General features: G+C 35.8%; 1 protein-coding gene across 1 annotated transcript; it reads right to left on the minus strand.

The window, feature by feature from the left end:
• Positions 1-1,626: 1,626 nt before the first annotated feature.
• On the minus strand, positions 1,627-13,399 carry LOC129216670 (uncharacterized). Its single transcript, XM_054850885.1, has 6 exons — positions 13,375-13,399; positions 10,154-10,402; positions 8,281-8,466; positions 5,876-6,113; positions 4,512-4,657; positions 1,627-1,637 (listed from the first exon to the last, which is right to left on the minus strand). The coding sequence occupies exons 1-6, from the start codon at positions 13,397-13,399 to the stop codon at positions 1,627-1,629; spliced, it is 855 nt and encodes a 284-aa protein (XP_054706860.1).
• Between the last annotated feature and the right edge of the window lie 2,452 nt (positions 13,400-15,851).

Below are 15,851 nucleotides of genomic sequence, written 5' to 3' on the forward strand. Positions count from 1 at the left end.
TACGTCCAATTTACACATAAATTCTCAAATATGGGGGTGAAAAATTACTTGCACATATTGATATTACATATCGTTAGAAAGGGTAGACTTTTCCGCGTTCTTCGTAATTTGTTTCAATGCTCTAACTTTATTACGGCGGGAGTTATTTGCGTTTTTAGCTCGACTTTTTTTAGGCTCAGCTGAAATTTAGGAAATACTTTCCTAATTAAATAAATCAATAAAAAGTGAAGGAATTGTCCCACAGCTTTCTTTTTGACGCCATTCGAAAACGCGACCTTTTTTACTCCAGATCTAACTCGACCTATGGTCGAAAAAGTAAGTTTTTATCTCGAAAGGAAAAAAAGTTAAAAGCCTTTTTAAATCAAGTTTAAAAAATCTCGATTACTTTCAAATTGTGAACCATTTTCTTTCGCATTTTAATTCCTGAAACTTATTTCATTTTGTGTTTCCATGGTTACGCATTTTAAATCCATCTTTCTGGATTTAATTTCTTAAAAGCATTTTAATATCTGTCGTCATTGTTTGGAAGGGAAATCATGATGTTTTTTTCTATTTATTTTTTACGCCTGATTGTTGAATTTACGTCACTTGACACAATTTTTATTTTCAAGGTAGACCGGGCAAAGCCGGGCAACGCAGCTAGTTTTAAGATAAATTGAGAGAAAGTTTCAGAATGGGGTTGTTTCCTTCAGTCAGAAGTACTACTTTTAGTCACTGAAATTGATAGACTAAGCAAAAAAGATAACATGGACCCAGAAAATACATTCATTTTCCCAACAGTTATTTTTTAATTAATTTTTTAAAAGTCCGATTTTTCAAACAAGGCGTGGTCTTTATGACGTCACAAATGATGCAGTTTGGCGCATCTTTATACTGCATTTCCACGTTATGATAATCAAGAAGAGAATTAAATATTGTGTTCTACGCTTGCTATCAACCATATCGTTGCCAATACACGTGAGTAAAGATGCGAATTAAATACTTTGCTCTGTGAATGGCAACAGTGAATGGCATTTCATCATTTGTGATGTCATCGGCAGAAGCGTAAACAAGGAAAGCGCACCCAGTAAAGTAATTTTTTAAAAATATTAAACTTAAACAAATTATTTAAAAAATGGTCAGATCCAATGTTTTTAAGCATGCTATTTCAGAAAAAAAAATACTTTTAAAATTTTGGAAACGACCCCATTGAACTATTTATGTTTCTCATAATCTCTCAACTCTGTTTTGAGTGTCATCCCCCAGATGTTTGTCACCCAGACCAGAACGAAGCGCCCGCCCCAACCCCCGGAGAAACTCTGCTACATACACATACCACCTTTTGTCAGAAAGTCACACTTCACCTTACCCACTCATCTCCCCTTTTCACATGTCACGCACATAAGATATTGTTTAAAAAAAAAGCGCGATATCCCACTTCTTTTTGCCCCTCCTCCCTCCCCCTAATCACAAATTGCCACAATTTCACGAACCCCGTTCTTCCTCAAAGCGTGACCTCTCTAGTGGACGACCCCTTACCTCATTTTGGAGTAATAGGGATGGGCAAATGGCGTTGAGTTCAATTGAGTTACTTTCGTAGTTGTTTTTAAAAAGTATACACCAACTGAAATCCGTGCCAATAAGGCTTCAGTTTGTCACTGAACATAAAAAAAGAGGTCATCATCATTGTCAAGGTCATAGTCCAATTTATCAGAGCCACACCATAGGCTGTCGACAAAAAAAAAAAAAAATTGAATTTTGTCATCTTGAATTCAAATTATGTTTTTCGCAATCCCGAGTGTGTGTGTATATGTAAGCGTGTGTGTTTGTGTGTGGGGGGTATGTGTGTGTGTGTAGGCATGTGTGTTTGTGTCTGTGTGCAGGCATGAGTGTGTGGGTAGTTGTGTGTAAGTGTGTGTGGGGGATATGTGTATGTGTATGTAGACATATGTGTTTGTGTCTGTGTGCAGGCATGGCATGAGTGTGTGGGTAGTTTTGTGTATGTGAGTGTGTAGGTGTATGTGTTTTTGTGTGTATGTGTGTAGGTGTATGTGTTTTTGTGTGTATGTGTGTAGGTGTATGTATGTGTGTGTAGGTGTATATATGTATGTGTGTGTAGGTGCGTGTATGTATGCATGTAAGTGTAGGATATTGACGCGACCTGAAGACGGTTTTCGCTAGAGGAGCAGCATCGTGAAGCGGCCGGTCGACGTTGGTGCTGCAGAGGGTGCTGGCGGGAAAATAAAATGATAGCACATCGAAACAGTCGAATGAAAGCAATAAGCAATCGTGATTGCTCAAAAAAAAACATTCCTGACCACACTGTTTAAATAAATCCTGAAATTTTTACCGTAAAAGTTACTGGCATCCATGTTGCCAGTAACTCTTTCCATAAAATCCTATTTTACAGTAGAATAAACAAGAGTTAAAAAATGCAACATGGGAGCAGCAGGTTCGCACTCGGGACCTTCGCACTAGCAGGTGGCTTTGCTGACCACCATATGAGTTGGGGCACATCGAGTGAAGGGAAATAGGATGTAATCTGTTTCGCACGGTAAGTCACGTGGCTTATCAATTGGCACTCCAATCGTTGTTTTTTTTTTTTTCGGGGGGCGAGGGATACAACTTACTGTTTCTTTTTTCTGTACTGTAAACACTCCATTTTACTGTAATATTTACCATAAAAGTTTCCTGAATATTAAAAAGTGCACAATCACGTGACTATTTGGCGAGCTGATTGGTTTACCGAATAGCACATTTATCGCAGTATATGTCATAATTCGTCAGCGGGACGAGGAAAACTAACTAGTACGTCTAATCTAAAACATCTAGATCTAACAACAAACATCAAGTCACTTATAAATTTTAGTAAGAAAACATTCACACATTAAACTCGTAACGTCGTAACTATGATTCTTTACTCACATTACTCCAAAATACCTTTCAATCATGATAAAATTGTTCACTTTTGAGAACTTTTTTTCCTTTTTTTTTTTTCATACGCACAATTTCTAAAATCCAGTCACTTATAAATTTCATAAGAAAACATTCACACTTCAAACTCGTGACTCTGATTCTCCACTCAGATTACTTAAAAGCAAAACCCCTTTCAAACATGATAAAATTGCTCACTTTTTAAAAGCATTTTTTCTCCTGGTTTTTTCATACACACTATTTCCAACATCACGTTACTTACAAATCTCCATCAGGAAGACATTCACACTTCAAATTTAAATTCTTAATTATGATGAAACTTTTCATGTTTCTTAAATTTAAACTCCAGAAAATATCGAGAAATATTCCTCCAGCACGAAATATGTTTGCAATCAATCTTTCAATGAAAAAAAATTTATATATATATATATATATATATACGAAACGGTAGTTCGTAAATCAGTTGGTTGTTCCCCAATACTGGTAAAGTTTGACTACAGAGAGATGGCGGGTGAACTGGAAGTGAAAACGGATTACTAAATTTTGAAATATGTAGAATCAGCGAGAACGCGCAAGCAGTGAAGTCGCGCGTTTTTGCCGATCCTACCTATATTTCGAAGTGAACTGCTCCGTTTCCACTTAGAATTCATCCACCATCTGCCCGTAGTTAAGCTTTAGTTGAATTCGAAGAAGGGTCAGTTGGAGTGAAAGGAAGCATGAGGTAATTTGGTGAAAAACCAGCTCTATTACCACACTTGCAGGTTCGCTCCAAACATAAATTTTTGTGAGGTCGGAAATTCTCAAATTTGCCGAATAGAGCTCCAAGTTTTGCCTAAGGATGATAAATTTGCCAACTGAAACTCCAAATATTCCCGAATGGAACTCTCCAAATTTCGCCGGATGATGATCATTTTGCCAGGTGGGACTCCAACTTTCGCAGAATTATGATAATTTTGCCGTTAGAACTGCAAATTTGGCCGAAAGATGATAATTTTGCCGAATAGAACTCCAAATTTCGCCGATGATGGTAATTTTCCCGAATAGAACTCCAAATTTCGCCAAACGATGATAATTTGGCGCATCATCAGACAAAATTTGTGAAAAAGGAATTTTTTCGGAGGTCACAGGGAACTCTCGTGACCTCCTATTGGGGTGCCCCTGTGGAGGTGGTGATTTTGAAACTAAACTGTAGGTGAGTGAAGACTGGGTAACCTATGAAAAAGTAATACCTCGTATATCCAAACAATTATGAAGGCGTCTCATCTTTTTTTTTTTTTTTTTTTCAAGTTTAGGGATTTTACATTTTCCTCTCCAGCAGACATAAAAATGCGAAGTAACTGGATTCAACTAATTTTACTTTTCACGTGAAAAATTACAAAAAACATTTATTTATGTATTTCCCCTTTCCAGCTTTTATTGATATGCAATTTAGGTATTTTCATTTACCCCATTCACACATTTACCACATATTTCAATTAGCCTCGACTGCCCTTACCCATTTTAATGATTTTTTTTTTTTTACTTTCAAGATTGTCCTTCTTATCAATGCTCCTTTTGCTTTTTAGAAGGTTAAAAATGCTCGCCCTGACTATACTTACTGCTTCTTTCACAAAGGAACCACATTTTGTGATCGTAACAAGCAACACTATAGAGACCCAAACTGAAGTCTGGCAATAAGCGAACAACTCCACATCGAAACTCATTATCGTTATCCTCTGCGAAGTTGGCTTCTTCCTCCTCCGTTCTGCAAAATTTAAAAAAGAAGACATTGCAAGTTAAATGAAGGGAAAAAAATAATTTTTGACATCTTGAATTCAAATTGTGCTTTTCTCAATCACGAGTGTATGTGTGTGTATGTGTGTGTGAAGGCTTGTGTGTGTTTTGTGCGTGCAGGAGTATGTGCTGTGCGTGCAGGAGTGTGTATGTGTGTAGGCGTGTGGTTTAGGTGTGTGTGTTGTCTGTTGTGTGTGAAGGAGTATGTGTTGTGTAGTGTGTGCAGGAGTATGTGTAGTGTGTGCAGGAGTGTGTGTTGTGTGTGTGTAGGCGTGCTTGGTGTGTAGGACATAACGCAACCGCCTAGGAAGAGAGCGAATTCCGGTGGACACTACTGCTGGTGGAGGCTCAGGACCAGAAGAGCAGTCCCTGGAACCGGTGGTGCTCGCAGAGGACCAGAGGGCAAAAATCGAACGACGCGGAAGTCATTAAAGGGTCAAATGAAAACAATAAGCAATTCGTGATTGCTCAATAAATAAATGAACGTTTAAACCACGTCAGCCAGGAAAGTCGAAGCAGAATGGGATACTACTGTTTCATTAACTTATTTTTCTCGGCACAACTTCGAAAACTGTTTCTAGAATTTTTTTTCCCTCACGAAGGGGAGGGGACAGGGTGAAGACTGCCACTGAAATTTTTGGAGTATTATCTCGTTCTTTTGGAAAGGGGGGCTCCGTAACAATTGAGCGGTTGCTCCATCGCTCGAGTTATTTTTGGTAAGCCAAATAATATTATAATATGTGTATCAAATTTCGAAAATTACTTGTATAATAATTTTCTATGATCTTCAGAGTTATTTATTTTTTGACTGGAATCAACTTCATGTTCACGAACATATTTAAAACATTGATAGATAAGTGGCGCAGCAAACTGTTAAAACATTTTACTACCGTCGAGCCCGCTTTATGGAACAGACAATTTACCACGAAAAATTATTCTTGTAAGCGGGATGTTCCATTATCCGGGACCAAAATGATTGATCACAGCGATTTCGTACATTGAAAATTTATTACATTAAGCGGAATATTCTTTCAACCGATATTCCACTAAGCGGGCTCGACTGTATTTCACTTTGCCCCATTTTAACCGCACATTCTCCTACTAAAATATATGGTGCCAAGTCAACCCACATGGTTCCAGTTACCCTAAATGACTGTACACAAAGTGCAAGACAAATAAGAAATTTTACCCATCGAAATAAAGCCATCGTCCGTCTTCTTCCTTTTGAAGTCCAATGTGTACTCCTCCACTATAGAGTGTATTGTAGAATGCGAGAAAAGTCCTGTTGACATCGGATTCATTTTTCATGCGAAATAAATGACCTTTGTTGCAAGAGTCTTTGGCGAAAGGATACGACTTCAGTTCTGCAATCAACACCAAGCAGTGTCCGTCATAGTCCACGTATGCCATCTCTTCTTCATCACAAGCTAGAAAACAATAATTGAAAAGATTTTTGCTTTCAACACTACAGAAGTACATGAGAAAGCAAAACAGCCTATTGAGGTAATTGATAGTAAAGATTTGCACTAAAGACTGCATTAAAGATTGATGCACTTTTTTACCATGCGAAGCATTTTACCAAGTGTATAGTAAAAATACTTTTAAAACTAAACTTGCCGAAAAATATGTCTGTACCTTAGAGCCAGACTAGTGTAAGTCCAAAAATGGCAAATTTCGGGTTGTTTCCAAGACTTCAGAGACAGAGGAAAAATGCCCGACTCCTAGAATTTTAGAGCCTTCGATTCCGACTCCAACTACGCAAGCAGGTACGACGCCCCCTGAGTTGCAGATAGAGGGAAAATGACCGACTATAACTCCTTGGATTTAAAGCCTTCCTCTCCTGACTTTGACACCTTTACCCCCTAAGTCGGTCCCATGATAAATCAAATTGAGCCTTATCATAATATTATTCTATTTGGTGAACTTCAATGACACCTTTTTCTCAAAAATGTAACTAATGCAAAATATATATATATATTTAGGGGTGTTCCCGTTTATCCTGCAAGATCTCTATTTTCGCAACCATTAGTCCTAAATGCATATTTCCAACTGCAAAAATTTTCAAAATCAGATGCAGAGTTAAGATATTGAAAGTTTGAAGCGAAAAAGAAAATGAGTCATAAAATACAAAATTTAACTTTTTATAGAGGCCCAACGTCCCCTAACTTGTATTTAGGGAAATAATCTCCAAAGAGAAATTATTCCAACACAAAAAGTTTGACTATAATTAATATTCATTGAGATATGAAACGCAGCGTTTTGTGACTCACAACACTTCACACTTGAAACTCGAAGTCATTACCACCTTTGGGGAGAAATGTAGCAGTTAACAAGGATTTAAAATTACACATATACATAGAATGTGCTTTTTCAAATTGTACAAATTTCGTAGAGTGTTTTTTTAATCATGGCATAACATTTGCATTTATTTCTGACTAGTGGTACCAGCACGGCTTTGCCCGTAGTCGAAAATTAAACGGTCATTTGGTTCGCCTGTATATTTACAAATAATGAATGATGAATTTCTCGCTAATTTTCTCGCCCTTGTTATCGTAATTTGTTTGTCTACGTTATGGTAATTTGCTCGTCCACGTTATGACAATTTGCTCTATAAAATGTTCCTAAAGTTGGAATATAAAAAGAACAAAATCGAATTTTCGAAAATTCGCTTCGGGGTGCTTAACCGTATGTTATGAACTCATTTTGCGCCAAATTTCATGAAAATCTGCAGAACGGCCCCTAGGCGCTATGCGCGTAACCGACAGAGATCCAGAGGCACAGACTTTCAGCTTTATTGTTAGCAAAGAAAAGAACAGCAATGTAAAACATAAATATTTTTCTTTTAACTTCTACAACTTGTCATTTATTTGAAAGGGCGATAAGTTCCGATTTCATCTTTTGTATGGTCCCTTAAAATTTTGAACTCGCATATCTCCGTGCGTTTTGCTAGCACAAATGTCAAATTTTTTGTGTTAGTTATACTGCCGTGCTACGCGCAAAAGTCGTATCTACAGCTGAGTTCAAAATGAAAATTTGCCATTTGAAGTTTTTCGCCTCCATGTATTTCATTCAGATGCAACTTTTTCAGAATTTTTTAAAGAGTTTTTTTCCCATTTACAAAAAACTATAAAATATAGTTTTTAGGTGAAATGTGTGCCAAAGAACCACCTTGTAACTGCAACTTAATTTTGATAAAAAGTGCAGGATACGACTTTTGTGCTTAGCACGGCAATATATTTTTCAATGAAGATTGTTTCCCTAAGTATAAGTTTGGGGGACCTAGGGCCCATATAAAAATTTGTATTTTTTGACTTATTTTCTTTTTTGCTTCAAACTTTCAATATCTTAACTCTGTATCTGATTTTGAAATTTTTTGCAGTTGGAAGTATACCTCTAGGACTATCGGTTGCGAAAATGGAGGTATTGCAGGTTAAACGGTAACACCCTGCATATTTTTTTCATTACAAAAAAAAGTGCGCATTTATGTGCAAGCCGCACCGGTTTATTGTTGATAGGTCAATAATTATAAAGTTTTAGAAAGTCAACTAACTTTTGATTCACCCTGTAGATAATGACTAACGAGCAAATACTTACGTTCTTCGTTTTTTTCGCAAAGGAGAGACATTTGTTCGTTACACGAAACAGGATTTGCTTTGAACTCTGATCCTTGGCCCACAGATGCGCATTCTAAATCCTCAGATGGATTTGTAAACCATAAAGGATAGTCACGGAAGTCGAATTCTTCTTCTTCACCTTCATACTTCCAAGTATCCGAATATTCTAAAATAGAAGAAAATAGGACAAAGAAATGAAGTAAACAAAGTACCCTTAACAGACACATGTGTCCCAATGGGAACTGGTATCGGGATTACGTTTTGGCTTAAGTTATTTTTGTTTATTAAGTTTGGCTTAACTTAATCACCAGTACCCATCATGTTTCATGTTTACGCTAGGACTACCTTTCTCCAACGACTCCCTGCTTTTTAGCACTAAGCCTTATGATTGGTGCTAATAGTGCTTTACAGGGGTGTCCACAAAGGAGGGGAAGGAGGGGCACGGCGCAAAAGGCACTATTGAAATGCTTAAAATTGTTGTTTTAAAGCGTAAGGTTTCTCTTTTATGGGTGAGGGGGGGAGGGGGCTCATTCTGGGAAGTACTTCGTAGTATTTGAGGTGTGGGCCATTTCTCTTGTGGAGGCACGCCTGCTGATTAGTATTTCATTGCTGGTACTGGCGAGAGAATGAGTTTCTCCCCTTGATAAGAATCAGGTAGTCACGGTGATTGTGTCTTTACCACTTCATTGCATGAAACACATACGACTAACTGAGTGAAGTCAGAATAATGGCATACCAATCAATATTAAGGGGGAGGTGGGTCAACTCTAACAATTAGAGTTTAATTATTTCAGAACGCATTATTCGTTCGGAATCCAAGAGATTTAGATGATTCAATTAATCAAGTTAAATCCTGTTTCAGAAAAGAGCTTCGTCAAGATTAAATCTTCATAAGAAACTACCTTGAGCAGGGTCGCTCCAAACTTACATTTTTGGTAGGCTAAAATTCTCAATTTGCCGAATAAAATTTCAAATTTCGTTGAATAATGATAATTTGCCGAATAAAATTCCAAATTTCGCTGAATGTGATCATTTTGCAGAATAGAACTTGAAATTTTGCCGAATGATGATGATTTTGCTGAATCGTCAGACAAAAATTGCCGAATAAGGACATTTTTGGGAGGTCACAGCGACCTTCCATCACTGTGCCCCTGATCTTAACATCCTATAAAAGTTTACCCGAAGACTACTCAATTGTGAGGAACTAGTGCAGGTCTTTGCTTTTAATAAACAGCTTGGAATTTAATAACTTTTCGAAATGGGGTCGTTTCCAAAATTTTAAAACTTTTTTTTCTGAAAATGCATGCTTAAAAACATAGGATCTGACCATTTTTAAAATAATTTGATAAGTTTAATACTTTTAAAAAATATTTTAATTGGTGCGTTTTCATTGTTTACGGTTCTGCCGATGACATCACAAAAGATGAATTGCCATTCACTGATGCCATTCACAGAGCACAATATTTAAATCGCTTCTTTACTCACGTGTACTGGAAACGATATGGTTGATAGCAAGCGTAGAACGCAATATTTAATTCGCTTCAGCATTATCATAAAGTAGAAACGCGGAAGACAGATGCGCCAAAGTACATCATTTGTGACGTTATAAAGACCACGCCTTATTTGAAAAATTAAAATTAATACATTTAAACAATTAATTAAAAATTAAGCATTGGGAAAATGAAAGTTTTTTCTCGCTCCATGTAATATTTTTTCGCTTATTCTATCAATTTCAGTGACTAAAAGTAATACTTTTTACTGAAGAAAACAACACCATTATTCGTATACTCTTTTTTTGTTTTTGTTTTTTAAATAAAAAAAAACATTTTTAAATGACTAGAATAAAAACTCACGTGTCCATGGATCCTGGAACGAAATGCTGTACATTCCTAAATATGCCTTCTCGGGCATCCAGTTTTCTGCTTCTGCCCTCATTGCAGAAGCCAAATTTTGTATCATGTCATCAGTAACTGGCTGACTGAAGACGCGTCCCCCTTTAGAGGAACAGTACAAATCCTGTCCATTAAGATTGGGTCTAGCCAAATGAAGACAAGTATTGGGATTCGCTTCGAAGTATTCACTTGGACATCCCTCTGTGAAAGCTTGAAAACATAACACAAAGCTTCAGAAAGATGAAGAAGAAGAAAAATCTTTATTTTACTACAGCTCAATACTCTACTTCAGAGCCAGACAACGTAAGTCCAAAAAACGGCAATTTTCAGGTTATTACTGCTTTATATGGATGCCTCACTTGCCAAATCGACTAACTCCATAAAACAAAAAGTAGAGAAAAGTTAAGAAGATGGTGTTATCCATAGGAGTAAATACGCCCCCGTGTTACATTTTCCGCCATCACGTGGTCAGAAATGTACTGAACCAAAACTTTAATATAAATTCACGTGCTAAGCATTGATAAAGCACTAATAAAGCAAAAATGAGTTTTTTTTTTTTTTTTTTTTTTGAGCAATCACGATTGCTTATTGTTCTCATTTGACAGACCTTGACGTTGTGGTTCCTTTTTCAGTTTGGACCAGCAGCACCACCGCCCACCGACGGCGCACAGTGGTTCAATGGCGGAAAAAATAGCCATTTTTAAGTTTTAAGATAAAAAATATTTCATGCCATAATTACTTAGCCCTTGAGTTGTAGTAACTTACTCCACAAGAGTTTTTTGAAAAAAAAAAATCGTTTTTACAAAGAAAAAGCCGAGATTGTTGAACAATTATGTTTTTACTTTTTTTCGGACGTACGACTTATGATTCAATTTTAATTCATTCGTTCAATATGGAGGACTGAAATTTAATAAAATTCATTTCTGATTGGTTTTTCACACTTATGGATGCATATTACATCGTAGTTAAAAATTAAAAAATCATCAACATTGAAAATTATTTAAAATAAAAAATCTTTATTTTCTTAAAAATATAATGAAAAGTATTGTGGAATATACTTTTATCGGCGGCTTCCGGTGGGTTAAAATTTACATATATCAATAGTTTAATCCTTCCTGTAAATAAGCAACAACATTTTAGCTGCGACCACCTGTGACTGCAGTCGCGGCAGATGTTTTTGTTTGATCTTCGCTATTTACGAATACCAATTTAGTAAGTTAGAAAATAACTCGTAACGGTATGACGGGTGTAAAATCCTTTTTTTAAAAAAAGAAATTGGTCATCAAATTTGACATGCTCCAGACTAACGTATGTCACAGTTTCACTACTTTGCAGGAGAGCCTAAAAACGTTTGTTTACTTACGAACGTTTGTTTCCGAAAGTTGGGGCTTTTGAAACATTCATTAATAAATACAGAGGATTTTTTTAAAAACAGATTTACGTTGTTATGGCTTAAAGCGGCGCATTATTCTACATGCAATGCAGTAGTAACCTGAAAATAACAATTTTCGTAACCGTTTGGTTTTAAAGAAGATACATATGAGAAAGAAATTTTTAAAACTCATATAGAATTCTATATAAAAGTTAAGTAACCATTCTGTTCATAAAACAATGAAATTAGAAAATCATTAAACGTTTGAAGTTTCTGATTTTTTTTTTCGAAATCATTCTAGTATAAAGCTGTTCTCAGTTTGTCAACATTGCCAGAAAATATTGTTCGAATGTATCAATTGCAATAAATAAACCTTGCGTGTGGCATACGACTGATTTAGTTTATATTTTTCACTAAAAACAGAAATGAATTTGAACTACAGAGAAACTCCGATTTCACGTTTGTCAGAGGCCTGAATCAAACATAAAATACATAAAATGTGGGGAAAACGTCAATTCAAATCCAAAAACATAAAATAATGGAAAACGTAAGATACGAGAAATATATAAAAAGCAAAAATCAGATAATGAAACAAAAATAGTAATAACGGTTGCTACGATGACGCTTATAAAATGTAAACATGCGATATTTTACGAAAAGAACATATTTGTACACACCGGTTTAGATCATTCTAACACATTAAGTAACGAATCCGGGCGTTTAGGTTGAAAATAGTCAGTAATAATGAATCATTGAATCCAAAGTAAATACAGCATCTTCCAGAATTGGAACACTTTTCAAAGTTTTCTCCTGGTCTTTATGATAAAGAAAATAGTTTTTCACTATTATTAAGCTCTTAAATGCAGTATTGAAAGAAGAGACAAGTTGTGTTTCCTCTTCTTCTTGTTCATCTTCAGTCCATAAGGTCAGCTACGGATGGAGCAGAAGCGTTTCTGTTTCCATGGATTAACTTTCAACAGAGTGGATTATGTTTAAAAATGCACAGAGGGAAACACTTTTCTAAATTTTAAAACATTTTTTCTCATTTTTTTTTTAACTGGAGAGGGAAAACGTAAAATGCGGGAAATTCATAAATAACAAACTTTTCATCCGGGTTAAATTAATATTATTAGTGTACGGAAAAAACTGGGACCTGATGATAAAAAACGTAAAATGTGGGGAAAACGTAGATTCGAAAGACGTAATCGGGGTTTCGCAGTGAATACGATCAGCAAGCATGGAGATAAATATTACCATGCAACAATTTTAACAATTTTCCAAAGCATTTTTTGAGAATATTCAAAGTTATTGAATTTTTTCCGCTTTTTTGTCGTTTTGAACCACTGTGCGGCGGCACGGCTGCTCTGGTCCTGAGCACTGTCCCCCGGAATCCACTTCTGCTGGGTGGTGGCGTCCATGTCCTACACACGCATGCTCATACACCCTCGCCTACATGCGCGCGCCGTTACACACATACACAGGCCTACGTGCACACACACACAACTATACACACATAACCACCCAGGAGGAAGGACATGCTTGGGGGGGGAGCCATTTCTGGAAACAATAACTCTAATGAGTAGGGTCTTGTCGCAACTCGTGATTGCGAAAAACATAATTTGAATTCAAAGTTTCAGAATTCAAATTAGAGTTAATTGGGGGAAGTGGGTCACAGGTCTTTTTTTTTTTTTTTTTTTTTTTAAGTGGAGTTAATCGATTTGGCAATTGAGGCATCCATGTGTAGAATCTTATTCCGTATCGAGTCACCACAGCGTAGTTATATAAAAGAAATTCCTTAATAATAATTTACCAGCATAAAAGAGCGTGAGCCCCATCCTTTGTATGCACCAGACGAAAGTTTTTTCGCTCTCCTGTAAAGTAGTAATAATGTAACTTACGTTAGTCTGGCTTTGAGGTACAGATTAATAGACAATTAAATTGGCAACAAAACCAAGTCCAAGACAAGTAGAAAGCTCTAGTCAAACAGTGTTCACCTTGAATTAAGTAAGAACCCCCCCCCCCCCCCCTTTTTTGTCGTGTTAAATGGTAACTCTACCAATTTAAGATTTGTTTTGGTTGTTACCCCTAAACTACCCGGTCGGTCTCAGTTAATCCGGATAAACTAGTTTCTACTATAACAACAAAACAAATTCAGATATTTTACTGAAACTATTACGTATTGATATAGTTTGAAATAATGCAAATGTTTTGGGTTGTCATACATCCTTAGATGGTTTAATACTGAAGAGATATTACAGGCGAAAATTGACCTGTGCCAGCTATTATAGCGTTGTATAAATGCCGTATTTTCTTGTGTTGAATTTTGAAAGTTGGTTAATTTTACAAAATGCTTGAAATCCTTTACAGAATTTCTAATTTTTGTGTCAAAAAATACTGACGAATTTCGGATCAGTTTCAACATAAAAAGCAAGGTGGTGTGATTATTTTTGTTGTAAATATTCAACGAAATTAGAAAGGATGATATGACTTTTAACTACCAACCAATCTCAAAATAGATGCCGACGTCAAAGACGCCAAATGAAATAGAGACATCAGACTTTCGTCAGATGGAAATTAACTAGCAATTTTCTTCGTTGTCAATAAAAGTTTTAAGCACTCACTCTATTTTACTTATGTACTTATCTTTAATGAACTGAGAATAAACTAAAACAACTTATTTTTGACCTGCAAGAAGTGTTATTTTTAATATGAACACATGGGTTTTCACAATTTTAACATTATTTGAATTTGCAATTGAAACGGCTAAAATTAGTTATGCTTTCAGGAGAAAGTTTCAGTTTATATTAGAGTTTAGATTTGAACCGCGTTTAGTTTCATTTAAAATTGGATAAGCATTGCACTTACCTGTTATAACATAAAACTGTAGCACTTTCAAAAAAAGTTGCCCAATTCGTAAAGTTAGCCAGTCTCTTGTGTAGCGCATGGTTTATGAAATAAAACTAAATCCTACAAATGCTGAAGCAGAAAAAATCTCTAAACGAGAATCCCACGGAGAATTTAATGTTTCATAGCAAATATTAAAATTAGTTGATGAATTGTGCGAGTTTTAAGTTGTCATAGAAATGTTTATCATCACGCCAAAACAAAATAACTGGTTATTTATGAAAAAATATTTTAGAGCATTGTCTTTTTGAAAAGTTCATCAACAAATTGCACTGATTCAAGTTCTTTGTTTTAAAGTTGCCTTTTTTTTCTTCTTAATGCTTTCTGAATGAATGTGGATAGCACGTACTACAAAAACAAGCTTTTTAATTTACATAACAGCTCACGGAAACTCAGCTTCTGTTTGTAGTTCTTTTTGTTTTTGATGATTTTCTACTGAATGCTGCACGAAGTTTAGACTATTTAAGAATTTTTCTAATGTATTTCTAAGAACATTTCTAAAAAGAAAATTGCCTTGAATACAACAGAAACAAAACTAGTATTAGTTCATTTTCCACACTGAAGTAAAATCACGGAATTTGGTGGTTACTCTTCGTTTTTGTCATTTAAAAATAACTTGATAAAGGGGGGAAAAGCAATACTGAGCGTAAAATGAAATTCCAGATTTTGGAACGAAGACCGTTTGAGCTTAAATACTTAGATTAAAACGTTTACCGATAAATTTAGCTTTTTATGAAATCCTGAAAAGGTTTGTTTACACCGAATGTCTCCTACTATGGATTACCACAAAGATAACATAAGAAAATAGCTACTTTGGCATCTTAAATTATTTATTTGTGCTTCAAACAACTGATATTATTTATTCCATCACCGGCGCAGTTCATATGAGCTGATTTGATGCATTTTTGATCAACTGTTCTCCCGCTGATCACTTGAAAAGGACCCTGCGCAACAGACACACGCAAAACCATTTTCATTTTCACGTTCACTTCTCCATTCTTCCTTTTCTGAAGAAAAAGAAACCTGCTCCCCCTCCCCATATCACGTATTTTGTATCAATTGCGCTCTACCTCATATTGCACGTTTCTCCAGTCATTCTACTGGAAATCGAATAAATACGTCCACATTCACGTACTTAACGTTAATACAGAAGAAATATTGACGTCAACTGGGGTGATTTTGCCATATACGGGGTGAAATTGCCCATTTTTCAAGTGTTTGTTTGATGGTTTGTATTGTATTTCTGAAGCCTGACAATCAACGTAAGAATTAAATCTTTTATTTAGTGCCTTTCTTCTTCTATCTAAATGAGAAAAGAAAAATGTCAAGCTTTAGAAAAGACACAAATTAACATTTGAAAAGTGGGAAAATTTTCCCGGTGTA

This window comes from Uloborus diversus, chromosome 2 (genome assembly GCF_026930045.1).
Source record: "Uloborus diversus isolate 005 chromosome 2, Udiv.v.3.1, whole genome shotgun sequence".
Lineage (NCBI taxonomy): Eukaryota > Metazoa > Arthropoda > Arachnida > Araneae > Uloboridae > Uloborus > Uloborus diversus.